Source organism: Solenopsis invicta, chromosome 5 (assembly GCF_016802725.1).
Source record: "Solenopsis invicta isolate M01_SB chromosome 5, UNIL_Sinv_3.0, whole genome shotgun sequence".
Lineage (NCBI taxonomy): Eukaryota > Metazoa > Arthropoda > Insecta > Hymenoptera > Formicidae > Solenopsis > Solenopsis invicta.
The window spans coordinates 12,352,592-12,378,759 of NC_052668.1; the positions used below are offsets into that span (position 1 = coordinate 12,352,592).

General features: G+C 39.5%; 3 protein-coding genes across 4 annotated transcripts in view; 2 read left to right on the forward strand and 1 right to left on the reverse strand.

Annotated features, from left to right (window-relative positions):
- The window catches only part of LOC105200039, a 112,270-nt gene extending 106,318 nt beyond the window's left edge, over positions 1-5,952 (forward strand). Inside the window, exons 4-6 of the mRNA XM_026132614.2 lie at positions 389-570; positions 2,414-2,545; positions 3,802-5,952. Of these exons, the coding sequence (XP_025988399.2) occupies positions 389-570; positions 2,414-2,545; positions 3,802-3,946 (459 nt within the window). The 3' untranslated portion in view covers positions 3,947-5,952. The remainder of the gene's footprint in view (positions 1-388; positions 571-2,413; positions 2,546-3,801) is intronic.
- Positions 5,953-11,000: 5,048 nt separating this feature from the next.
- LOC105199969 (COMM domain-containing protein 8) lies at positions 11,001-12,696 on the forward strand. Its single transcript, XM_011167306.3, has 4 exons — positions 11,001-11,374; positions 11,443-11,604; positions 12,186-12,338; positions 12,409-12,696. Exons 1-4 carry the CDS (start codon positions 11,309-11,311, stop codon positions 12,562-12,564), a joined length of 537 nt encoding a protein of 178 aa, XP_011165608.1. The 5' UTR covers positions 11,001-11,308; the 3' UTR covers positions 12,565-12,696.
- Positions 12,695-26,168, reverse strand: part of LOC105199968 (nascent polypeptide-associated complex subunit alpha, muscle-specific form) — a 110,066-nt gene continuing 96,592 nt past the window's right edge. For both annotated transcript variants that reach the window (XM_026132675.2, XM_039449325.1), the window contains exons 5-8: positions 17,653-20,148; positions 15,846-16,016; positions 15,078-15,152; positions 12,695-14,985 (exon numbers count right to left, since the gene is read on the reverse strand). In XM_026132675.2, the coding sequence (XP_025988460.1) occupies positions 14,944-14,985; positions 15,078-15,152; positions 15,846-16,016; positions 17,653-20,148 (2,784 nt within the window). In that variant the 3' untranslated portion in view covers positions 12,695-14,943. The remainder of the gene's footprint in view (positions 14,986-15,077; positions 15,153-15,845; positions 16,017-17,652; positions 20,149-26,168) is intronic.

A 26,168-nucleotide genomic window follows, 5' to 3' on the forward strand; every position in this document is an offset into this window, starting at 1 on the left:
CGTCTTACGATCCGACTTTAGATCCGACTTTGGAACGACAGCTCCGCGATACCGTGCATAGTTATAATGAAAGAATGAAGCTGAATTAACTTCCTGTGTACCGAGTGTAATATTATTTACAAGGTTGCTTACGCATTCACGCGCAATCTCGATGCGATGTTATTTACTTGGCTGTATCGCGGAAGCGTCGCGTAACCGTTTTTCGCATTGCGGCGTTGGTAAATATTTAGCGAATAAATAAATGGGGTAGAGAAATAGCTATCGACAAGTTCCTCGTACGTGTTTTGTCGATTCTCCCGCGCATAATGTATCGTTTACCGGCATTGATTATGCGTATCGCGCGCCCGTTCTAACATTCTTGTAATGCTTATTCCTGATTTTATTGCAGACCACGAGCGTGGGCGGTGCCAGCGTAGTGGAGAAGCTATCGTTCTACAATCACACGGAATGCGAATGCAAGGAAAGGTCCGAATACGACACGGCGAACGACAGACCCGCGGACCAGAGAGTCTCTCGGCATCATCAGACCTCGTCGCCCCCTCAAAACATAAAAAAACCACCGAGAAAATCGTAAGTCCGCAACAGGCGTATCTTCAACAATCCGCAAGGGTTATCATTAAAAAAAGCAAATAAATAAAATATCGACATTTTTAATCTTTCACTTGTATTATACCAGACTAGAAATTTTGTCAGATTTACCCAAGTAATATGTTATAAGGACCTGGATCGATTAATATTTTAATCTTAAAAATAGTGCATCCAAGAAAATTCTCATCAGGTTTGAGGTTGATATGGATGACCTCTTTAATGTTACAATAATTAAAAACCCATTAGGACTTTACATTATCTCGATATTCCTAAGTTATTCCACTTTTTTTTTAAGTTTATATTAATGCACAGAAAACAAATTAGTATCAAATCAACAATTCATTGTTTCATATACAAGCAAGAATATAAAATCTTCTTGGAAGAATTCTTGAAACAATGAATTGTTAATTTAATACTAATTTTTTTTCTGTGTACCTTCTGAAGACTTTGCTTCTTCATCCTTATATTTTTAAAAGATCATTTTAGTAAAGGTTTTTGCATATCTGGTCCAAATTCGGATCATATGTACTTTACCTTATTATATATGTATTATTATATGTTATTTTGCATAATGAATCATAATGGATTAAGTTGTAAAATTATGTATGAAGTATGTCATTATCGATATAATAATATTAATAACATTTACTGGCGCTTCTACTGTTAATTTTGTAATGTTTAAATTTTATTCCAATTAAGGTATGATTCACAATCGTATTTCTGCGCTCAAAATATAATTTAAATACGGTTTAAGTGTACAATTTAAACAAATTTATCCTATTGTTTTCTTATTAATAGTCTATATTGTATGCAAACTCGAGCCTTATAGAAAATATTAAAATAAATTTGTTTAAATCGTACACATAAATCGTATTTAAATTACATTTTAAGCGCAAAAACATGATTGTAAAGCAAGTTTATCTAATTAGGATTTAATAATTAAACCCGACATAAACCTGAGAATATCCAGATGAGAACCCGACTACTATTTTGTGTTATATGACTAAGTCCCGATAAACTTACCTTATCATGACCGTATCGTGATAATGAAATAACCTTAATCCGATTAAGACCACTGGATAAATTTCTAGTCGGGTATTCATAGTTTAACATAATGATGCGGTATTTATAAGTGACATGGTGCAGAAAATTGATCATTATTCTACACTAAGAGAAATTTTTTTTAAATAAAACAAATACATTTTCTTAAAATCATTATTTGAATGCGTTTGTTCAGTTTCAATAAAAATACGAGAAAAATAAATAAAAAAATAAAGACAATATGCATTGTGCGTGATCGAACTATCGAACAATGTACGTATGTTGCATTTCGCGAGCTTTTCTGTATTCCAATTACTGTGCAATTTAAAAATTGTATTTAGTTTTTGATTCTTTCTCATATATACTTTTAAGTAAATGGACATATAAGTACATAATTTTGTATTTTTAAAGTTTTTACATTTAAATAATGATTTTACAAATAAGTTAATAATATTTATTGTTAAACTTAATTAAACTGTTTTCTTAGATTAAAAAATCTCATTATATTTTGAATATACAAATCTATAAATCTAATAATAAATATTTTCTAGAATTGACAAAAAAAATTAAAAATTATTTCTTTATTTATTTATGTACATAAATATTTCAATTAAGAAATTTTAACTTGACTGCAAGTAAATAAAGTATTAGAACCCATCGAGTAAATAATTTTTTGTGTTAAGTAAAATTTTGTTAAGATTTTTTTTCTCTCATTCAGTCCAGTATACTGTTGCTAAAAATTTTCATTTATTAATCCTATAACTGCTAAAAAAATTTACTTTAGATGTCGTTGCCCATCGGAATTTACACCGAGGATTACGCTGGAAGGCATTTGTCAATGTAACTGCTACGAGAGCAATGAAAATTGCATAAAGACCAGACGTGGGAAGGTCTACTTTTCTCTCGCGGACAGAATGTGAGTAAGCTTACAGGTTCCTTACGACTGAAATTTCGTCGCCGAAACATTTTAATGCGCGTGCACGAATTTAAAAGTGTGATGGTAAGACACTGCGGCACTTACATACTAATCACTGTGGCAAAATCTACATGACAAAATAATGCGAACTCCGTTTGTATGCCGTACTGTAAAATTTTAACATAACCGCGTTTTGCAACACTCTCAAGTCCAATTAAGTTCCAATTTACAACTGTACATTGTCAAACATTCTCGTATGACGAATACGTTTGCTCTAGTAACCTCATAACCCGTACAAAAATAATTCACTGTCTTTATTTTTCTTATGGACCGTTTTTAGCCCGTCTTTATTCCATCCAATCATTTTTATACCCGTTTCTCGCACTTTCAAGCACGCGCAGTCTATTGCAAAGGAATACGAGAAGTATACACGAGTATGCATATGAATATTTTTAAGTAGCGTGCTTGTTTTCAATTCGTTTTTCAGCTGATGAATAAAAGAGAATCAAGTAGAATACCCGCGGATTTCACTTTTAAATATATTTTAGAATTTATCCTCCACTAATACATAGGTAAGTGGCACGATGCAATATTCAAGTATTCGCGAGAAATTTGCATCGAAAGTTTCTAGTGCGATGTCTTTTTGATATCTTTCGTCTTTTTATTATATAATAATAATAATTGCAATTTTTACTGAATCGCGCGTTAAATTTGTTTTAAATTTGAAATGTGAGTGCTTCTCGAAGAAATTTATGCGTTGCTATATAGTTAAAGAAAAGTTCCTTCGATTTGAAATTTTTTGGTTGTTCCTGTTATTAGAATTCAAGAAATATATTTTTAAAACTAGAACAATTAAATTTCTTATATTTCATTCAATACTTTTTTTTTAATTATTTGTGTAAATTAAACAAATAATTCATTTACTTTAAAAAAGTTTAATGTCAATTCTTGAAATCAAATCAATTTTTCTTTTCCGCAAAGAAATTTTTACTTCAATTTTTAAAAATCTAGTTAAAGAAATGATTTCATCAATTTAATCATAATTTTTCTCTAAGTGCAAATACACGTTTTCACTACTCAAGCTAATCGTTCTCGCGGGCTAAAAACGGTGAAATATTTTTGTAAGGGAATTCTAAAAAATTCGTTCGACAAAACCTACTTTTCAAGACTCGAAAAACTTCTGTATGAAATAAGTGCCTTGATATTCGATAACCTACGATCTAACAGAGGATCATAACTGACTCTTTGATTCATAGATGCATTCAGAAAAACGAGTGCGCAATACCCAACTGCGAGTTTGGCGAGTACATAAAGTGGCAAGGCAAGTGTCCGCGGAAGAGGGACACTTTCGACGCGATGACGAGCTATCGCACAAGTCTAAATCATCGATACAGAAGCTAGACGGGCCGCGATAAACGGCAGCGGATAGCAAAGAGGACGAGGATGACGATCGCGTAAAGTGCGATCCTATGATAATGCCAATGAGGAGGGAGCTAGCACGCGACGAAGGGCACGAAAAACCGACGGTGCCATTTTCTTTCATTTACTTTCATTTTGAGTGCCTTCGTCGGAAAGAGAGAGAGACTCGCTATATTGTACATGTACGCGTATGTTGTGTATAAAAAAAAAAAAATGTACGTCGTTATCTAGGCACGCGTATAATATGTATTCGTCGTCGCTTCCTTTTTCTTTCTTGCCGCGATCGGCGAGGACACGAAGTGATAATGATCGTCGATTTTCGGTACCGGTGATCGTCTCGCGGGGACAGTAAGAACTAAGGAGATAGTATTTCGATTCTGTTTAATTGATAAAGTATAATTTTGTAGCGCGCGATGTTCACGGCGGATTCTTTTTACCGAGAGAGAGAGAGCATAAGTTGTCGTTGATATTCAATTATAAGATTTTGAGTCGTTAAGATAAGAAGATAACATTCTATATGATTAAAGCGATTTCTTTAGGATAGAACGACATACACAAATATATATAAATATATATAAATTAACAATTGCACTACAGAATTACCAGTGACGAGATGAAGCGCTTTTAGTAATAATAATTTTCATAGAGAAAAGTGACTGTCTCTTTTGAGCAGGAATCTCGTCGGGCGGGAGGAGATACTCGCCGAGGGAAATCGCACGGCGAGCCGCCGAAATTATATACGTAGATCTGAGAGGGTGCGATAACGTCTCTTAAGTTAATGGTAATTTTATGCGATAAGCGATACTCCGGGTATCATAGTTTACGCTGATTGTGAGAAGAAGACCTCGGACGCGAGCCTAGTCTGAGATCCTGTTTCCATTCTGCGCGAGAGAATTCTCAGTTCGTCGAATCACACGTGTGGACAACCGGCGAGCCTGCCGAATTTTCTCCCCGATTCCCTTTTCAAATAGACTGCGCTGAAAAAAGAGAATGGTAATAATAATCGATCCTAGATAATAGTCTCTAAGCTTCAGTGAAACATTCTAGTTTCAATGGAATGTTCAGAGTTAATGTAACCAAATATTTAGTAATATTTAGTAACCGTTTGATAACCATTTAATAATCGATTGGTTACTATTAATATAATTATTTATTATTAGATATTTGATTATATTAGTCAAACATTAATTGAAATTATTTCACCAAATTATTACCAAACTCTCTTTTCTCAACGCAATTATGTGATCAATGTGCTTATTATGATAGCTTTGCCCCAAAACCGTATACGATGACAATGTACGACAAATGGGAGATACCAAAGCACGCGAGACAAAAGTACGAGCGATCGCGCAGAATCGAAACAGATCGTTAATGTAGCCACATTTTGTATGTTACACAATTACAAAATATCTCTATTGTATTTAATCGAGCATTGATGTACGTCCCACGTTCGTTAATTTAATATTTAATCGATAGGCAGAGAGAGAGAGAGAGAGAGAGAGAGAGAGAAGAAGAAGAAGAAGAAGAAGAAGGAGAAGACTGGGCGCTCTACTGCATCTCTATTTGCATCTCTTGGAAAAAAATTTATTAGTTTCAGTAAGGGCTGTTTACTGAAGGATTTTTTTAACGGAAACCAAATATTTTGTTTTAGATGACAAAAAATTTAGTTGCTAATAAAAAAAAATGAACAGCTCAACTAAAGGTACTTTCTTTTCTTAGTGTAGGTGCGCAGGTGATGTAACACGAGAGTGAATCCATTCTGGCACTGCGAACGCAGCCACGTTTGTAACTTTGTATTTTCTATGTTATTAATAAAACAGTAAAATCACAAAGAATCACGGTAGACCAATTGTGTGCATCGAAACGTAAATGCGTGCTTGGATTATGCGACTGTCTGCGAGAAGATAGCCGTTGTATTGTTAATACCGCCGCTTCTTTACTACGTGACTATAATATAATCTGAGAATATAAAATATGGTACTGTACAATTTCACTTCTTATCTCATTTTCCCTATCTTCCAATCTCGATTTTCCGCCTTCTAATTTAATATTTCCTGCTGTATCTTCATATTACATCTTAATCCATCACACATATAATACAGTTTGAATATAAAAGTATATCTATATTAAATTAATATATCTCTGATATTGTATATCTTTGTGGTTTGCAAGCTTTTTCAAACATCTACAAAATAACTTTCTTATCTTTTTTTAAAGACAAGAGAGATATTTCGTAGATTCTCTTTCGATATCTCAATTTTTGCTGACATCAGCATTTTTATTGTGCATCTTGCACACGTTCAGGGTTGTTAGTAAAACAGAAAAAAATCTGATCATATTTTTAAAGAATTTTTAAAGCATTTATAAGATATAAGAAAAACTTTATTGCACTTTTGAGAGAAATAATCTTTTTAACTTCAATGCACTTTTAAAAGAAGTGCTTTTATTTTTTGCTTGACATTTATTGTTAGTTATTTCCGAGGGGGAATTCACAACCCAAAATTTTGTACACCAATGCCGATTTTTGGCATTGCTGTAAAACACTGCCGACATTTTTGTACACTGCCGACAATGCTTATTGTTAGTCAATGCCTACAATGCCGTCAATCCTATATTAAAATTAAGGCAATGCCATGCAATTATGAGCACTACCGCGTGCCCATTATCATACGCCAATGCCTGCACAAGAATTCTAAAGCTTTCCCGAAGTATTCAAAAATTTTTGTGCTCAACCCCATGATCGACTCTGAAGTGAGCTCACCACTCCCCAACCACTGACGACAATGCCGTCAATATTATAGGTCACTGCTTACTTTTTTCGGCAGTCCACTGCCGAAATTTTGTACACCAATGCCGGCTGTGAATTTCCCCTCGGTTATTTCATTAAAACATTATATTCTATTTTTATCATTTTAATTAAAAATCTTTTATCTTGATGGTATTATATATAATTTTCAATAATATTTGTATGCGAAATAAAAATAACATTTTTCACAATAAATTCGTTCAAAAAATGTATGAATTGTAAATATTTTATATAATTTTTTTTCATAATCTTTGCCATAAACAATTTGTGAAATATCGTTAACAAATAAATAAATAAAACAAATAAATAAAACTGTATCCTGACTCTGCACAAATCAAGATATTATACTTTCCTTTTTAATTTCTGTTCATAATTTTCTGCATTGTTCACTGCAAAATTTAAAAATCATAAAAATCATTTACAATGTATCCTTAAAATAAATAATTTTAAAAATTATACGTAAAAAAATATAATTTGAAAATTTAGAATTAATTTACAATAATTTAATTTTATCTTAGATCATAATAAATTTTTTATTCTTTGACTTTTTCTGATTTTTTGTGATCATTTTTTAATTCCCTGTTTTTCCTGATTTTCTTGTTTTTCCTGAGTTTTCACTAACAATCCTGGTATTTTAGTACTTTCATTTATATCATATTTGCTTACACACATTATATAAATATATATTATTGTGTAGTATGTATTATATTCTACATATGTCTGATTTTAAATATATAATAATGCTAAAAATGTATGTTAGATTGAATATATTGAATTTGTGTGATTTTATACTATATTCACAATTTTATAATACATGAATTATAAACATTAGTATGTAAATCAATCTTTGCCCCTTGCAATTGCAAGAAAGTTACCTAAAATTATGGGAGTTATGAATTTACGGCTTTAAAGATTACAATCATCCTCAACCCAGTAAGCATAAAATTATTACTACCGTATTATTATAATGTTCAATAACATATATGTAACGTTTCCAAATATGTTATATTTCATATTGTATACAACAACATGATCAACAGAAAACATTTTGCGGGTAAACGTTCAGCAAATCACGCGCAAAAGGGATTCCTACAACGCAAGCAAAACCTTATCCAACTGCGTCGTCATAGCGCTAGCAAAACACTAGCACACTTTGTGCGCAATTTCAATAAGCGATATGCACGCAAAACGCTAGCACACTTTGCGCGCGATCTCAATAAGCGATATGCACGCAAAACGCTAGCACATTTTGCGCGCGATCTCAATAAGCTATACCCTGCCGAAAATGTGCTATTAAAACCAATTTAAAAAAAGTTAATTTGAATTGATCGGAATTTCCGCACCGAAAATATGGTATTAAGACCGATTGAAAAATAAGATCCAAACCCAGATAGATTTATTAAAACAGAATACATTAATGTAAACGTAATAAATGTTTAGTTTACAAAAAAAATATTTCTTGTATTCTTTTTGTTAAAAAAGATTTAAAAAAAGATTAAATTTGAATTAAACATTTAATTTATGTACAAGATTAAATAACAATACAAATTGTTATTTACTTGTAAAAATATAAAATTTTATGTGGAACAGCGTTTTCACACATACGCTATGTTTGAAAAGAATGAGAGCGAATGTTCGTCTCGAGGTTACAAAAAGCAGCTCCTCAAAGTGTCACTAAAGTATATGAGCTGACGAGTTAGCGGCGGTGGCGCTTAGATATAACGCCTGTGGCCGCACTCAACTCACGAGAAAATCTCCTGCGGCGTGGCCGCCTAGCGGTGGCGTTAGCACTCACTTATTAAACCCATTTCAATCTGAAATTACAGAATTTCAACTTGCTGGCAAAAGTCACGCAAACCGCGTACACAGTTTACATGCATAAGACGCGCAAACTTTGCGCGCAAAGGATGTTATCTGGGTGCAAGCAACTTACGAGCAAATATAATTATCCAATACACCAGTAAATCACATGCAAAATGGTATCCATTTGCATGTGATATGCTGGTGTATTGGACAATACATGAGCTAGCCACTTGTAAGCAATATACACGATGTAACACGTTCTACGAACAAAACGCATGCAAATCTGTTACAAAGTTCGCATGCACATCGCGCGCAAAACTTGCCAGCAAAAAATGTTATCTGGGAACATGATCAACAAAAACTGCGTCATCAGAAGATTGTATATTCTATATACAATTGCAAAAAAAAGAGAAAATCACAATCCTTCTGTAGAATAAAAATACGCATAAAAAAAAACTTGAATAAAATAGATTTTACGAGAAAATCGAAAAGAAGAAGAGAAGAAAAAACCTGAGAATGGCCATGTCCACGATTTAGCTGATACGATTTTTCGAGACGTCACACGCCATCTCTACAACGTGAACATGCACTACGATGCCAATGTATATACATACAGTCAGTTAATACCTCGGAAAGCACATCAATCGCGTCTGTTGGCACACCTGGCGAAGGGATGAGTGCCGAGCGCGCGTACACGAATTTTAAATTTTTTCTATCCTAACGGCTTAGGCGTGATTTATCGAGTCGCAATTTATGCGAGCGCAATCAGGACGAGACACAAATGCTGTGAAAGAAATGTAGGGGCAAATAAACAGTAGATACTCGTACAAGTAAATTGACTCACCGTTCGCTGATCGCTCCGTCCAGCTCCGTCTCGTAGTCTCAGCCGCCGCTTTCGGAGATCCAAGATCCTCCTCCTCTCGATTCATACTTGGCACAAACGAGCGACACTTGGTTCGTTTTCGGCACCCCCTTCGGTACTCACGCCCGTCGAAAACTCGAGATACGGGATACGGAGCAACGGAGAAGACGCGATTGAACGCGCGACGCGACTTCGTGCCATCCCGATCGATCATTGTCGTCTGAGCGACACAAAAGATTCAAGATTCTCCTCACGACGATTCGTTTTGATTCATACTTGGCACGAACGCGCGAGCAGAACTCGTTTTCGGAACTTTCGAAACCCTCCTGGTGCTCACGCGTATCGGAAACTCGGAATAAGAGACAACGGAGAAGCTGCGAAACACGATTGAACGCGATCCACGACTTCGCACCATGCATTCGACACGACGGATGTCGCTACGAAGGCCGACACTTCACTTCCGGCAGTCCACGACACTCTCGTAACACTCGCTCGTATCAAACACTCGTACGGGCTGACGAGGATACGAGTTGGAATGCGCTGCGACGCACCGTGACCTTCCGCCGTGCTCCCTAACCGACCGACTGCTGGCACTGCGTACTGCGTGGCGGCGTGACGTTGAATCACGTGACTAGCGCCTGCGCGCCGCTACCCGCGCTACCGCCGCTGCTTACGCTGCTACGCAGTGCCAACAGCCGGTCGGTTAGGGAGCACGGCTGAAGTTCGCGTAGCGTCGCGGTGCATTTCAACTCGCATCCTCCTCGTTGTCCTGTACGAGTTTTTGACGCAAGTGAACATTTCGAGAATTTCGTGGAGTGTCGAAAGTGAAGTAAATTATTCGTGCCAACATTCGTCGTCAGTCGGATGCAATGTATTGTGCGAAGTTGTGTCATGTTTAATCATCGTGTATTGCATCTTCTCCGCTGCCTCATATTCCGAGTTTCCGATGCAAAAAGATTATACCAATAACTGGAGGTCATATCGTCGGGATGCGGGTTTAGAAACCTAACCCGGATCGGCCGGCGTATGCAAATAGTCAAATGCATTACGTGTAAAGCTCACCCAATCGAGAAGAAAAGACGGAGATACTTTAACTCGACACGCGGAATCTGCGCAAGGCTCTAGAATGCGAGAGAATCCAGCGTGGAGTAAACCGCGAATCGCGAAACCGGCGAAACAACAAACGAGCACTTACAAAAACCATTGCGAATGGCGTCTCTAACGGCAGGCCCGATGAGTTTGAAATTGCGGCGACATCGGGCGACAATGGCACCATCTGGCGCGGAGAGCATGAAAGTTGAACTTACGTACACATACAATGATTACAATGTAGACTCCATATATTTTCAGAACAGAATTGAAAGAAGTAAAACCATTAACTTTTGCAGCTATCAATTTTCCGTTATTTTATTCTTACCATTATTATTATTGTTATAATTTTTATTATAATTATAATTATTTTATTCTTATTATTATTTCTGTTATAATTATAACTATTATTTTTCTTTTACTATATTATCAGAATTCCTATTATTTTCGCTCGGCTTTCTAAAAATTTGAATAAATCATTTGATTTTTATATCAATTATCTCTATTATCGCATGACTTCGATACGATTATGTGCCTTTCATATTTTCCATATGCGCCAGCAGATGGGGAAATGTCAAATGCAATTTCCTAACCTCTATTCTAAATTGAGGCTGTTGAGTATATTCTCGACGTCTAAAATTGCATTCAAAAGAACCTTCCGTCGATTAAGTGATATAAGAGCAATATAATTATGAGGTCTTCCAAATTTCCAGAATTCAAAGTCTGCAAATTCTAATCTGCTTTCACGTTGACTTCGATGAAATAGGAACGCGCGTTGAAAACGATGGAGAGCACTCAGTCGCTGTACATCAGCCTCTTCAGCGAGGAAAAGAGCGACGTCTTGAAGGAGGTCGGTAACACAATAATGTCTTTGCTCTCGTCTGATTTATCGTGTGACCATTTCCCTTTTGCGTTAAGCTGTTGCATTCGTGCGTCGACGAGATCTGCGGTCGTCCGGGACCGTCCTATCGCAAGTTCGCCAACAGTATGGATTGGAGCAAAGCGGAGTATGAAGGTGTTTATAAGCTGATATCGTCGTTGCTGCGAAATCCCGCCTCTCTCTATTTGGTAGAAGAAAAGGTATAACAGTTGAGAAAATGACACTGTCTCATAAACTGACAAAGAAAAGTATGTTGTATTACAGTATAATTTAAAAATTTGACAAGACTTTGAGAAGGTCCAACTCAGAAAAACTATGAAACTGGCAATACATAGATCCTAATATATAATAAACTATTTTTTTTGCTGTCTGAGTTCACCTTGGAGGAGTAAAATTAATTGCTGTAAATTGGCCCTTTTTTATTTCTGTTTATTATTCATTAACAAAAGGATGCAATTTCATAAAAAAAAATTATTTTTTATAATGAGATTTATCAATTATAAATTTCTCAAAATGTAATTGTTTAATAATATATTGGACAAAAACAAAAAATAGATCAATTTTCAAGGATTTTATACACAGTATAGGACAACAAAAAAATGGCTTATTACATATTGCCAGTTTCATAATTATTTTGTATTTCTGAATTGGAAATCTTCCTATTTTGTTAAATTTTTTAATTATATTGTATCACAACTCACAAATAAGTGTAATATAAATCTATACTTAAACCCATTTGCACTCTAAGAGTAAATTATATCGGAAAATGATTGTCTTTCAGATGCCACAAGAATACCACGAATTACCCGAGCAAGTGCAACAGAACATTCTTACTTGCTTAAAAGTGCGCAGAGAACAACTGACAAACGCTTTACTGAGAGAACATTATAAAGGAAAATTACCAACAGTTATCGATCATGATTGGAGATTGAAGGTAATTGCTAACAATCATTTTATTAATCACTCATGAATTAATTTATTTGACTTGATTCACTTTGTTATAGTTGGTAATGGGTTCAAGCAAGATGGCCTCATTAAGAGAATCTCTACTTCAGTTGGATCTCATAGTGGAAGATAAGGAATCTCAACGCATTATAAATTTGGAACTGAATAAAGACGAGCTAGATACAATGATAAACAATTTAGAAAGACTAGTGTGATAAGTTTTGATATTTTTGTAAAAAAAAATGAACAAAATTTGTACATAATACCTTATATATTAGTGTGATATTAAGTTGTGGTATTGTGCAGGACATGGGTTCCATGGTGAAATAAATCAGTCGCCGCTGGTACACTTTGTTTCACAGTTTATTATAGGTTATAGATAAATGTAGAATAGTTTAGTTACTATTATAACTGCTGATCTCGAAGATACTGGAGACTGTACTTTCGCGTCTGAGGCGGTTTCGATTCAAAGATCTCATTCACAATTTTGTAGTCTCCGGCGCAAAATAAATAAACGAGCGAGGTTTGCCTCGACGGCGCCTCAGAGTGATAACAATCACTAGAAAATAGTATAGGTGCACGGGTATTATCAGTCTCGGTTCGCTCGTAAAGAATTTCGATAAAAAGTTCGCTCTCGTCGCCAAAACGTGTGTTGTTCTATTAAGACGCTGAATTTTTTTTTCATTTTTTTCGTTGTAAAGATCATTTTTTTACGGACAGATATATCTAATGAATGATTTTACTATACAACTTTTAACTTTACTTCTTTCCCGCCCTTATACGTAAATATGTATGTAACCGCTTAGAAATTAATGCCGGTCACGGACACGAGTAAAAACTCGTTTCTTTTCCTTCTTTACGCTCGACGATATTACCGGATATCGGAGCATTGTCACACGTGTATAATGCGCTTCTCGTTTACAACTTTATGATCTACGCTACGATCTTATAATAAAAAAAGCTTCTTTGATAAGATAATTACTCTTTTTACTTCTGGAGATCCGTATAAACGTAGAAACGTAGAAACATCGTATGAAAACTTGACAAAGGTACCGTCCCGGGGTGGTAAATTGTGCATGTTTCATAAACTGTAATTAGGCGATATTTTTTAATGATTATCATAAAAATTACGATAGGCTTCGTCGTAAGTGTTCTCTCTCGTATCGAGAAGTAGCAATGTTCGAACAAACGCCGAATTTACACAAACGCATTCTCTCTATATAATCTAGATTAATATATCACTTACATCTCGTTTTTTTTTTCGACTTACTGTATATACTTTATCTCGTATGTCCCATGGTACGTATATACGTATACGCGGTGTAAATGTCCTCTTTGCGTGTGTTGGTGTATGTGTCTCCTCGTGTGTTCTCGCAAGCGCCTTTGTGTGCGCGCGCCTATCAAAATTATGTTAAAAAAATGTGCAGTTCCTCGTTACAACGTAAAACGTCTCGATTGTACAGATGTAAACGGAAAAAGGAAAACCAAGGATCGCGAAGGAAATACGAGCGAAACAATATGCCGGGTGCCCTCAAAGTCGCCGATAAAAGTCGCCGGTGTGAGTGCGATTTTTATTCGTACGAAATTTTATCATCTGAATAATCATCTTCCCGCTTCATCTTCTAGATTTTTTGCTCGCATGTTTCCATCTTTTTCCTGTTCTCACCGTGGCGAAGACGCATCCTCATCTCTCGTTTCGCGCGCTACCATTCTCTTTCCCCTTTCACACCGTCAATCGCTATATCACACACAGCCTGCCCTCTCGATTTCCTCCTCTATATTTCGACTTTCTCTCTCTCTCTCTCTCTCTCTCTCATTCTCTCTTTCTTTCTGTCTCTCTTTCATTCTCGTTCACACTCTTACGCTCTCATAGAGTACAATAGTTATGTAATTACGGGAGGGCGCCATCCAATGAGTATTTCCTCTGGAATGCGCGACGAACGATTTCTCGTCCTATCGTTTCGACGATCTTAATTCATCGCTTCTATCGTTTGTCCGTCGCGCGATGTTCGAGCATTAGACTTTACTTCAGTAACAGTTAATGATACTTTAAAAATTTCTACATAGCAGGGACGATCGTTGTAACCCGCGGCTGGACACGATCCGAAAGCTGTTTCGGTACTTCAAAATCTTTCCCGCGCGCCACAAAGAATGAAACGAGCATTTAATCTGTGCGTTTAATCTGTGACGAGCGTTTAATCTGTGAGACCGTGCAAGAACAACGTTATGTGTGCTCATCAAGAATCACACGTTCACGCAATATATGATCTCGTAAACGTAAATAGTTCTTAAATAAACGATCATATAGACTTTCACGCACGTAATCTCGTTTACCCTGCCGTTAAACATCGTCTAATAATTAATAGGCCTACTATATAGAGTCTATATGCTCTCGCGATGCCGCGGTCGTCGTCGTCGTTATCATTGTCATCGTCGTCGTCGCCCCGTTTTCCCCTTTTGCTGCTCGTAACGAAAGAACGTTATTTTCTGTTGCAGGAATGGTCCAAATATACATATCTATATAATATACTTTTTTGGTTTTAACGAGAGAAAAGAACTTTCTTCTTTCCAAAATACAATTCAATTAGTGGCGCTTATTCGTTAATGTTTTGGTGTTGCGCGTCAGCGATAATTTCCTGAAAAAGAGAGAAAAGATTAATAGCTCACGTTCGACTATTTGAGTACAAATCGAAGATAGCAAGAATGTGAAAAAAAGGAGAACACTTACATTCGTGTTGCATTCGATAACTTCGTTCACTGCTGCCGCGACTGCTTTATCACTTATGTCAATCTCCTCGATGGCCTTTGAAAAGAAAGAGAATAAAAGTATTAATGGTGTTTATGACCGCTTAGTCACTATAAAAAGGTGCAATCGCAATATTAATGATCAGATGGCCCCTTCGCTCGTTAATCTTCGTCGGTCAGTACTCAATAATGACCTTCAGACTCATTTATGCTCGTCGAACATAAATGATCTCTTGGCGATCATCATGTACGTGTAACATCAAAATTGCCAAATATCCCGTTGTTCCAACTATTACACCTATTAGCTAAGAAATTTTACCTGATATACTAATTTTACCATACTATGTCTTCATTACTTTCAAAATTGTCTACGAAATGTTAATAATTAAAATTCGTTAGAAATTAATAGACTTTCAGAAACAAAAACTTTCACTGCTGCATTAATACTCGTACTCTCTTCGCAATATAGTTTAACAATAATATTCTCATTCTATCTCTACCATCTTTTAAATTTCTCATTTCATAAATGTGTGTGCATAAGTAAAATCTTCAATAACAAAGCAAACAATGATAAGAAATCGAGAGTTGTTGAGACATTTCTCGCACATGTACTCGAAATAATCGATCGATGTTTTCCCGTGTGTCATCGACAATGACTCACTCCAGACTAATAATAGCGCGGACGTAGCGTGATTATAATCTTCAGACTGCGACTAGACTGGGAATATATATTATCTATATATAAATATACCTTGGTGACCGAGGCGACGTCCTCGGTGATAGCCGGTGCTGTTGGCGGGGATGCGGGTGTCTCAATTGGGATAGCCGGTGGTGCAACTTTAGGAGCCTCATCGACGTTTTCTGTCGTACTGACATCATGGGCGATATTGTTTTCTACTGGCGCTTTGACTTCCGGAGCGTTCTGTAAAACATAAATCTCTTCGTTACGCGATTATCACGTATTCGTTCATTCATCATTTCTCTCGCTCTCTTTCTCTCCTTCAAATCCAAATCCCAGCATGCTATAACGAGAACGAAGGACGTAAAACCGATTCTGCCGAACAGTTTTCGTTCGTAAAGAAAACGAAATCGCTTCTCTTCTTGTGAATCATCAGTTTTAAATGGGTGTCACAAATGAATTATGTTCGCGAGATGATTACGTTGCGATTCAAGTAGGAGATAACAACTATTCTGAGGCTTAGGAAGAGTTCAAGATAAAGCTTTATGTCAGAAAATATACAGTAAATTATAATAAAACGCATAAAGACAAAGTTGAAGGAATTATTTAGATAAATTGTTACTAACAATAGAAATATAATTGATAAAAATATCACGTTAAAACGTGTATTTCTAAGTTTGGCCTGCGTTGAAAAGCAGTACGCCTGGATAATCGCGATGACTATTACCTCCTCGCTTGAAGCGCAGCGTGCGACGACGAAATGCCTCAGCAGAATCGTTTCGTCATGCTTCGGGCAGCGCAAAGAATTGAAAATCCCGCTGACGAACCCTCAGATAAGGAAACTCAGCATGCGCAAGTACAAGATGCTTACGACACAACAAATGCAATTACAAGAATAGCACGACAGTAAGTATCGAGTTCTTTTAATGAGCACGTCTAAAAAAAATCTAAAACGCCAGCTACCACGCGCATGTCATTAGTCCAACTGTTGCTTTTACGTCTATCAATGAGATTCACGCTAGAGGTACCTCTAATATATTCGAGCGTCTAATGTTATTATTAGTACAAGAGAGCGTTCGATTCGAGAGCGGAAAAAAAGATACAATCTACGGAAATGACATTATTAACTGGCGCGGCAGCGCAATTGATTCACTATTCGCCGCGCCATAAAAAGTATTCTACTGTAGCGCATCAATTTTAATCGTGTTAATATTGTCAAGAAAACCAAGAGGCAAACAACACAGGTGACAATTGTGGTAGTCGTGATAATATATATATATAATATATATATATGGACTTTTAAGACGGAAATTGGACGGAAGCGTCGGAGGACATCGAGTAGCAGAGTAAGGCTTGTGTTAATCACGCAGCACGAAGGATACACACGAGACCCTTAGGCGTTGAAACACAACGGGGGCGCAAAGGAGACAGATTCAGCGGACTTTCTGAGGATTGACCGGCTCCGGTCGTGCATCGGCACACCCAAATGGCAAAGTATAATTTTGTTCTCAAAATGAGAATTGTGCAAAGTCTTCCCCCCCGAACGTAACTGTCAGTCTCATGTCACTCGATGTTACCCTTCGTCAAGAGAACAGGACAGAAAGGCGAGATTGGTCGCTGGATGTAGGGAGCTTAAGAGAGGAAATGGAGTTTTTGGAGTTCAAAGTACGTGTCAATAATTTCGTTAACAGAGAGCACTAAAGGAATTCCGGGAAGAGCGTGGAAATCGGGAGAGCCGATGTTTTCATTTTCAGGCTATAAGACCACAGAGACAGTACTGTGCGAACCGTACGACGAAGATATACGTGGAACGAGGCGCCCGCCAAAGAATTTTGGCCGGCAGCATTCATGCCAGGAGGTTGTGTTGCATGTTAGTCACCTGGTGATGCTCCTTGGCGGCAGTCAACGGGATGGAGTTCGACAACTGACACGACAAGGCCTCTTCCTGACTTTCGGTCTTCGCTACGTACTCGGTTGCCAGTCTCTCCTTCAACTCAATATTCGATTGATCACATGATATCGTCAGCGGTTCGCTCAACAACGATTTCTCACGATCGTTGCTGTCGTTCTCATTATACGAGGGAACTTGTGAGCGATCTTTCGTGGCGGTTTCTGTCGCGATGCCGGGTGTAACACTGGACTGTTGGAGGTTGGGACTTATGGGCGGTGTGAGGAGTGTCTCTGTCGGGTCTCTTGGGTTGACCGCGTGCTCGACGGGAGCTGGTGGCAACTCGGCTACGGATATGTTCGTAGGAGGAATCAATAACAATGGACAAGAGAGTTCTTCCGGTGGTAAAGGATAATCGAAAGAATCTAAGTTCTGCGTGCCCGTGTCTTCAGGCGCCGGGGGTAGATCTTCTGAAGAGATTGGCACGCTTTCGGATTCCGAGAGAACTAACGTCTGAGGCTCATTGGAGTGTTTTTCTGAGAGGGAATGAGTCGGAACGTCTGAGTGCAACAATGGCAAATGGTGCGTCGATTCCAAATCGACCAAGGGACCGAATTCTGGCGACGTTAAGTCATCCTTTTTGTTAATAATTAGTTCTCTTTCGATTGCACTTGTATTTTGAAGCTCGGATATTGGAAAGCCGAATGCTGAAATCAACTCTTCAGGTGGACGTGGCAACGTATTATCAGTTTCATTGGCCGCTTTTAGATCATTTTTCGTATAATTATCAGACACGGTGACGGATTTGTTTGACGGCTCAACGGTGTCCAATTCCAGTTCAGTTTCTAGTTTCTCCTCGTCAGTTTCGGGAATCACTTTGATGGATTCAGTGGTGTCGGTAAGTTCCTCGACGCTATCATCTTCCGGAATGATCAGCGCTGGCTTGGCTTCCACTAGAATATCTTCCGAAACTGAGAGCGGACCCTCTTCGGAATTTATAAATAGTTCAGTTGGCGAAGTTATCGATGCGATTCCGTCTTCCTTCGGCACGTATCTCGCGTAATCGTGTTCATATTCAATCGATGTTTCGCTCGATTGTTCCACAACTTCCGCTATTGCCGGTGAGTGCTCCAAATCCCTCGATGGGCTTTCGATTACCTTCGCGAAGGATGCAGAACAAACTTCCGATGATTTTTCCACGTCAACGGACACACATTTTTGGACCGAAGAAAGATCCGAGTCTGACAATTTCTCAGTTGATTCTATGTGCTGCGTTTTATTTGGAGAACTGCCCATATTTTCAGACGATAAATACTGCTTTACTACGGGGCAGGCGTCTTTTATTTCAATCCCAGCCGACGATAACGTTTCAGCCTCGACTTTTTCATTACCTTCGGCGTTGGGCAGTACGTTTATCTTCATCGCAACTTCACAGCTATTTATCTCGTTCTTTGTTTGACACTCCACGACCGGTAGAGCCTCGTTCATAACTTTAGCCATAGCAACAACGTCAGGAACTTTCTCTACATCTTTGCTTGGCGTGTTTTTAGTATCGCACTCCATCGCTAGTGGTAAAGTTTCCTTTGCTCTATTTGCTTCATTTTCCTGACACTTAAATACCTTCTCCTCCTTCGCGATGTCGCCCACTACCTTCTGCTCGACCTCAGCTTTTTTATCACGGCTACTTCCTAATGTCTCCCCTATCTTTCTCGCAATATCTTGAGACGTCTCGACTTCAATCTCGGCCTCTACCACCGGTAGGCACTCTACTTCCGCAAGGACAAAGGTCGCTTCCGTCGGGGGCAAAGCGTCGGTGGAGGGAGTGAGTGATGTTGGAGACGCGGTAGCGGCAATGGTAGATTCGCTTACGCGGCTCTCTTGGGAAAAAGTGTCCTCGTGGGATAGCGGGTACGCGACATCGGGTGGTGGTGGTGTCAGCGTCGATTCCTCGGCGGCAGCCACGGCAGGCAGCTTGAGTGCCTCGGCCAGAGCTGTGGCGTTCGCCGCGGCCTGCCGTGCCTGCTGCAAGGGTGACGGATCTATAGGGGTCGGCGGTGGACTGGACGGGGGTAAGGGCGGGAGGTCCTCACTGGCTTTCCTCTCAATGATAGACGGCGTCGCGACTATCTTGACTCGATAGACGGGGATGTCTACCGGGTTCGCTACGGAGTGACCGCCGGCTGACTGACTGACCTCGACTACTTTTTTCTCGGCCTCGACTTTTTCGACCGCCTCCTCTTTCTTATCCTCGACAGACGGGACGGGAGTGGGGGCGGAGGGAGTGGGTTCCTTTTTCTTTTCCTCGACCGGGCTAGCGGCAGCGGCGACGGCGGCGGCTGCTGTTGGCGACGCTGCGGCAGCCTCTTCCTTCGGCTCAGTTGCTGCTATCGGAGCGGCTACCTGCTCGTCCGCCGATGGACTGCTTGCCGCTGATTTCTCCTCCGGACTGCTCGCGGTGGCCGTTGCGTTCTCTGCATCTTCGCCACCCTAAGGCAATCAAGAGAACATCATATTTTAGATATTTTGTACAATACGACTATGACTTTGAGAAAGTCAAAACTCTATATCTTAAAATTATTTGTTTATATCTCACAGAAAAACGTCGATTTCATTATCTCGTTACATTTATCATAAAAAAAAAGAAAAGTATCGATAAGTAAATTTTTTGTAAACAGATTATTAAATATTTCTATTAATCAATATCTTTACACAAAATAGAAAATGTAGACAATATTTTCTTTAATATAATAAAGAAATATCTAATATTTAATTGTTTTGGTAGTCGATCTGCTTTAAATATTATAATAGTAGAATATTAAAATAGAAAAAGGTGAATCGCCACGTGGATGCAGCGCGATGGAGAAAAATGTTGGTTCAGTCGAGCGCGATATTATTTTTTTTTTGTTCGTCGCGAGGGGTGGCCGCCGACAATTGCAGCGCTCATTCTCTCGAGCCAAGGGAGAACTCTGTGCGACTCAAATAAAAACGAGGGTGAACAGCTTAATGATACGTCGATGTGGAACGAGAGAGAGAGAGAGAGAAAGAAAAAGAGCGTTGTGTAAAGAGGCGTACGTATCCCCGGTGCATATAAGGGAGATGAAAAGAGGGTGCGCGGTGGGGCGCCGAGTTACCAGAGCGTTCTCACCCTTTAGGGACCGCGTCAATCGTGTCACTGTGTCAATGAGCGTCTTTCTTTTTCTTCCTTTCTTTTTAAGAACGGAACGATCACGATTCCCTCTACTCAACAGCGCACGAAATAACGCGAGAGATTTATCGTCTTAAATTTACTGGACGTCGTATAAAGAGCGATTATCGCGTGAACAACGGCGTTAGGCATGCTGATGAAAGGAGAGACGGGCGACCTCTTGTGTGTGTGTGTGTGTGTGTGTGTTTGTGTGACGGGGCAAGTGCCGTATCGTTTATACGCATAATTCTGTTATCAGCTCAGTAACGTAATATGTAGAGATAGAAATGAAGTGCGCAGCGGAACAAAAGTTACAGACACGTTCTACCGAAACACGTCGACGCGTTGTTATTCCGCTTGAAAATTCCTGGGATGTTCGTCACGTTCTTACAATAATTGAGACATATTTGTTGCTATCGCAAATCGTTTTATCTATAATACTTGCTACCGTCTATTGGTAAACACTCAATCTTTAATTATTCCGTTCGTTAAATGTGAAGAATATATTCTGCGTGCCAAAAATTAAAATATGTAAATCAGTATTAAAATATGTAAATGACTATTATATATTAGAATAAGCTTTACGATAAAAATTCCATGCATTCCGTTGCACGGCTCATGTAATATGTAAGAATTTTATTTACATTGATGACTATTCCGCTCGACGGCTCGTTTGTTTGACTGTCATCGTTAGTCGTCGCTTGTCGTGTGCCGTGAAACACTCTCGATAACACCTTTCGGCTTGCACAACCTAAGACGGCGAGGACAGCCGAGACAAAATCAATTCTTGAAACCCGAGAGGGAAACAGAAACCGGACGTGAGAAATGCGTCGCGCGCTTTATTGTCCTGCGTTCCGTATCGATCGTCGGGCGCCGCTTCTCGGGTCTCCCATCGTGAATTTTCCTGAAGGATATAAGCCTCTCCCGCTTAAAGAATTACAACGGTGCCCAACGGAGTGGCATTTAAGAGGCATTTGTAACTTTTATGTTAGTTGGAAATCACGATTTTATTCCCCTTGTAAAAAGTTGTAAAAGGATATTTTAGGATGTATAATGTGCAAAGACGTAATTCGGCGCTCTCCTTCGCAAATGTGATTCTCTACGCACATCTTGCATTTAAACAATGCCACGCAGATATCACGAAGATTTTCTTTTATTGCGATCCTTCAACCATTGTCAATGCTCGGTGACAATTTAACCGCGATTTTATCTTCGACGAGAATATTTTGCACGTATGAAAGTGATGACAAGCGACCCGAAAATCCGCTCCAATTTTCTGAATCGAAGGAGGGAGGAGAGCCCGCTCCAAATTCCGTTCAGAACTTTCCACTCGGAATTCTTCCACTTCCGCCAGCGTGTCATCGCTGATATTTAAACGCAGCGCGTCACCGTCGGAGTGAAAGCGACCGTAAATGGATGGCTCGCGCCGCGAGAATTTGGCCTAATACCAAAGCGTAAAAAAGCACGACAAAATTGGCGAATGGCCAGGGTCGTGTATCGAGGGGCCATTGTCCGCGGAGGACGACGAGGCAGCAAGTGCCGAGGTAATGAACTTCCGCCTACCCGGCGTCCTCTTATGACGAAATCGATCGAGAAATTGCATACTCGCTTCCTTATATACACAATAACGAATTGCTGCTGCTGTTGGCCGACGACCAATTCTGAGTAGGTTAATAGTGACTGTATATGGGATGTGCCAGAAAAAAAAACTGCATACCAATTGCCAATCTCTTTGCAGCAAAAGGAATACATCTCAATTGCCTGCAAATCATCCCTCGGTTCTTTCTACTTCGCGAGCATCAAAGATTAGATAAATAAATCTAATATAAATAGATTTTATTTTAAAAAATATTATTATTTAACAAAAACTCAATGAAGCATTATGGGTTTTATTTAAGTAATCGCATCGGTGAATATTTCGCTTAAAAAAAAATATTGCCAGGAAGAAGCATTTCGCAGTCAGAATATCTTGTGAATAGCAAATGCATACATTGCAAAAAAAAACCAGCGAGCAAACAGAGGGAGCACTTTTTCTCCGGTGCATAATTTAATACTTTTGTCGGTTCCGTGTTGAGCGATGCTACGACAAGTGTATTTCAACGGGGAGCAACGGAGCGCTTGCAACGTTTTCAGCTACTTGAAAGCCGGCCAAAAGAGTCAAGTTACTCACGTATTCCGGATATTTATCTTTCAATGTCGTTAAATGATGCAGTACACGCCAATTTGCAACAATTTCACCGGTAAGTGTAACGTTTATAGCTGCTCCATTAACGTTATGCTAAACATGCCTCGCGTTTCCGACAGACGAAGTGAGTTAATTCTGCGCTCACGGAACGGCGACTAAATTTTTAATCGACCCCCGTAAAACGCTGACAGTCGCAAATGGGCATACACCTCGCACGAATTACGGGGGATGAAACCCGGCCGGGCACGGAAAAGTCGATAAAGTGCCATAACTTTTACGCCCTTGCGAGCACGTGAAACATTAGAAATGCATTAGCTCTCGCAGACGCCCTATCTCGAGGACGACCCTTGTAACCTTCGACGGTACGATTCTTCAACAACAAACGTTCGCAAATCCTCACCCTCTGATTTTTTATACAAAAAAAAAAGATCTAGGGCAAACTTTGTTCAGTTTCAACACGCGCTCTTTTTATCCTTCATCATTCTCTGCGAAATTTCGAATAAATAAAATATCAACCTTCCATCTTTAATTTCCACTTTAGGTACCTTTCGCTTAAGGCTCGCAACGATCTTGGAGTCATCCTTGTTGTTTGTCAAATATTAAACCGGGACGAGTAGTGCTCTCTAATAGCGCTGAGTGGAACAGACCTTTCATGTAAATTTTACAAAAATCCTTCTTGATTTTTAATTAACGTTAAATTTGCAGATATTAGAAACTTAAAAAACAGGTTTGTCAGCAAAGTTAAAGGGAGGGAATTTAGGAAATTTCGCGTCAGTAATGTTAACGTTGTAATAACGCGTCGTGTTCATTCGCTCGTGTAAATCATCCTACGTGCCGTTCCGCACACATGACAGCTGGCGTTCGCCAGCACCAAAATCAATTTCCTGTTTGAGAAAAAGTTAGTTAGCGGAGCTGAAACAATCGCGTTAACAGCTGTCATCTCGTTCTGTCACTTGGCACAGTAACAGCCTGGCGAATTACACGAGCGAACGAATCTTCGAAATGTCAGCGCCACGAAGATAATGTTACATTTGATTAAAATTTTTGCTTCTTAAGCTTTCATGAACTCGGAGCTCTTAAACTCGCCAACGGTAAAACTGCCATTACGCACAATTCTGAGCTTTATGTCCCTTGAAACGGGATTTGATGGCCGCAGGACAAAAACGGAGCAGGCAATAGCTACGCCATCGACGTCGCGGAAGTAATCTCGCGTATTTAACGAGCGTGACTTAAACAATAGCTGCGCTAATGATTCGCAGGTGTTTCGCGAGAGAGAAAGAGAGGGGCTTATTGATGTATATCGGTGGTGTTCCGCGAATGACATGTTCATTGGACATGCTCCGCATGCGGGCATCATCATCGTCGTCGTCATCTCTCTCTCTTAATAGCGCCGCGGCGGCCGTGGAGAAGCGGCGATATATGCCGCGCCTGAAAGACGCCGGGGCTCGCGCGATATATGCGAGCAACAAACTAGCGTTTGTTTTAACTTCGCTATTCTTTCGCGGATATAAATTACGGGCATTTATTCGGTTCACCGGAGCATGTCCGCCAGTAATATCGCGCACACCGGCAAACAACGTAAACGCGATCGGCGGCTGCGGCGAGAGGGAGAGGCGCGCGTTTCGATGTATGCGTGAACGTCGAAAAATGCCGATAGTCAAGCCTGATCTACAATATGCTTTTTGCTTCCTATTTCTTGCTTTTTGCCTCTTGCTTTCTTGTCTCTTCGCGCACTGTTTTACCGACAATCGTGTTTTTTGTCACGTGTTTCTTGTCTTTTCTGAAGTTCGTCAAATTTTATCTCGGACAACAAAGACAAAGAAACATGTTGGTTAGGTTAAATACGACCACGGTATCGTGGTGAATCGAACATAGTCTGATAAAAAATATGTCTGATAAAGAAAATAAAGCTGAGATACAAGTAAACGAAGCTTGTGGCGAATTGTTTGCTAATTTTGTGCAGAAAAATCCTTGCCTTTTGTGCATGACGATGTCTCTCGGCTTCGTGTGACAAAAATACACAAAGCAAGGAAACAAAAAGCAGAAAGCACAAAACAAAAAGCAAAAAGGACAAGACAAAACGCAAAGAGCACATTGTAGATCAGGCTTCATAGTCGTAGAAACACAAAGAGAGAGAGAGAGAGAGAGAGAGGAAGAAAGAGAAAGAGCGAACCGTCTATTGTTCAATCGTATCTCCACGCATCGATATGAAACGTTTCGAAATGCTCGTCGTGCCGTTTCTACCCCGTGTGCACGACCGATTTCGCCATTGATTTAATGCGATTGTAAGATAAATCGGCAATCAGTCCGACGATCCACTTACGCTCGCTTCCCGCTGAGTATCGTAATGTAATGCTAGCCGCGGCACAAACATTACGAAACACTGGACTAAAACGAATACCATTGAATTCGCAGAGAGTGCACCCTCTGTATTTACAGAGGGCTAATAGAGACCAAGATATCGCGTGTCGCGATTAAATTTCATATTAATTAACCTTCATAATAGCCGAGTTCCCTCGTTTTGCGCTGAATATCGTGCGCTTAGTTTCGCGCTTGACTTCGATTGGCCTGAGCGCGAACGAGAAGCGAGGTCGCAGTCGATTTCCTCCCGACGGTTCTCTCTCTCCCTTTGAGGCTTTTCGCGAGGCTTGGCACGCGACTCGAGCCGGTTAATAATCTCCACACAGTCAGATAGAAATCTGACACGAAAGCCGACGCGAGAAGCTAGCTCGCAGCCGGCGTGTAAACGGCTCTTTAGGTCGCGGTGAGCGTCTCGCGTGTTTCACGCTTCGCGGTGGCGAGAGATTCGACGTGTATCCATCGGCCGTGCGCGGGGACTACCTCGTAGTACAACGTCCTGCGATCGTAATTGAAGCGTTCGGCGAGTGTAAGAGCGAGTGGCACGTAATCCGCAAAGTCCACATTTGCATGCGGTTTGATAATCCAAAGAGATACCTTCGCAAATTGCGGGCGCGCACTTCATTCACGCCACGTACCTACCCTTCAGTTCGTACGACAAAAGAGTTATCAACGAAAATTGTTGATTCAAACTGCGCGCGCGCTCTGTAACGTTTATAAATTTTCCCACAAATGTCAGTTCCTCGCCGAGCTCTTCCTGGCCTGGGATAATTCGCCTCC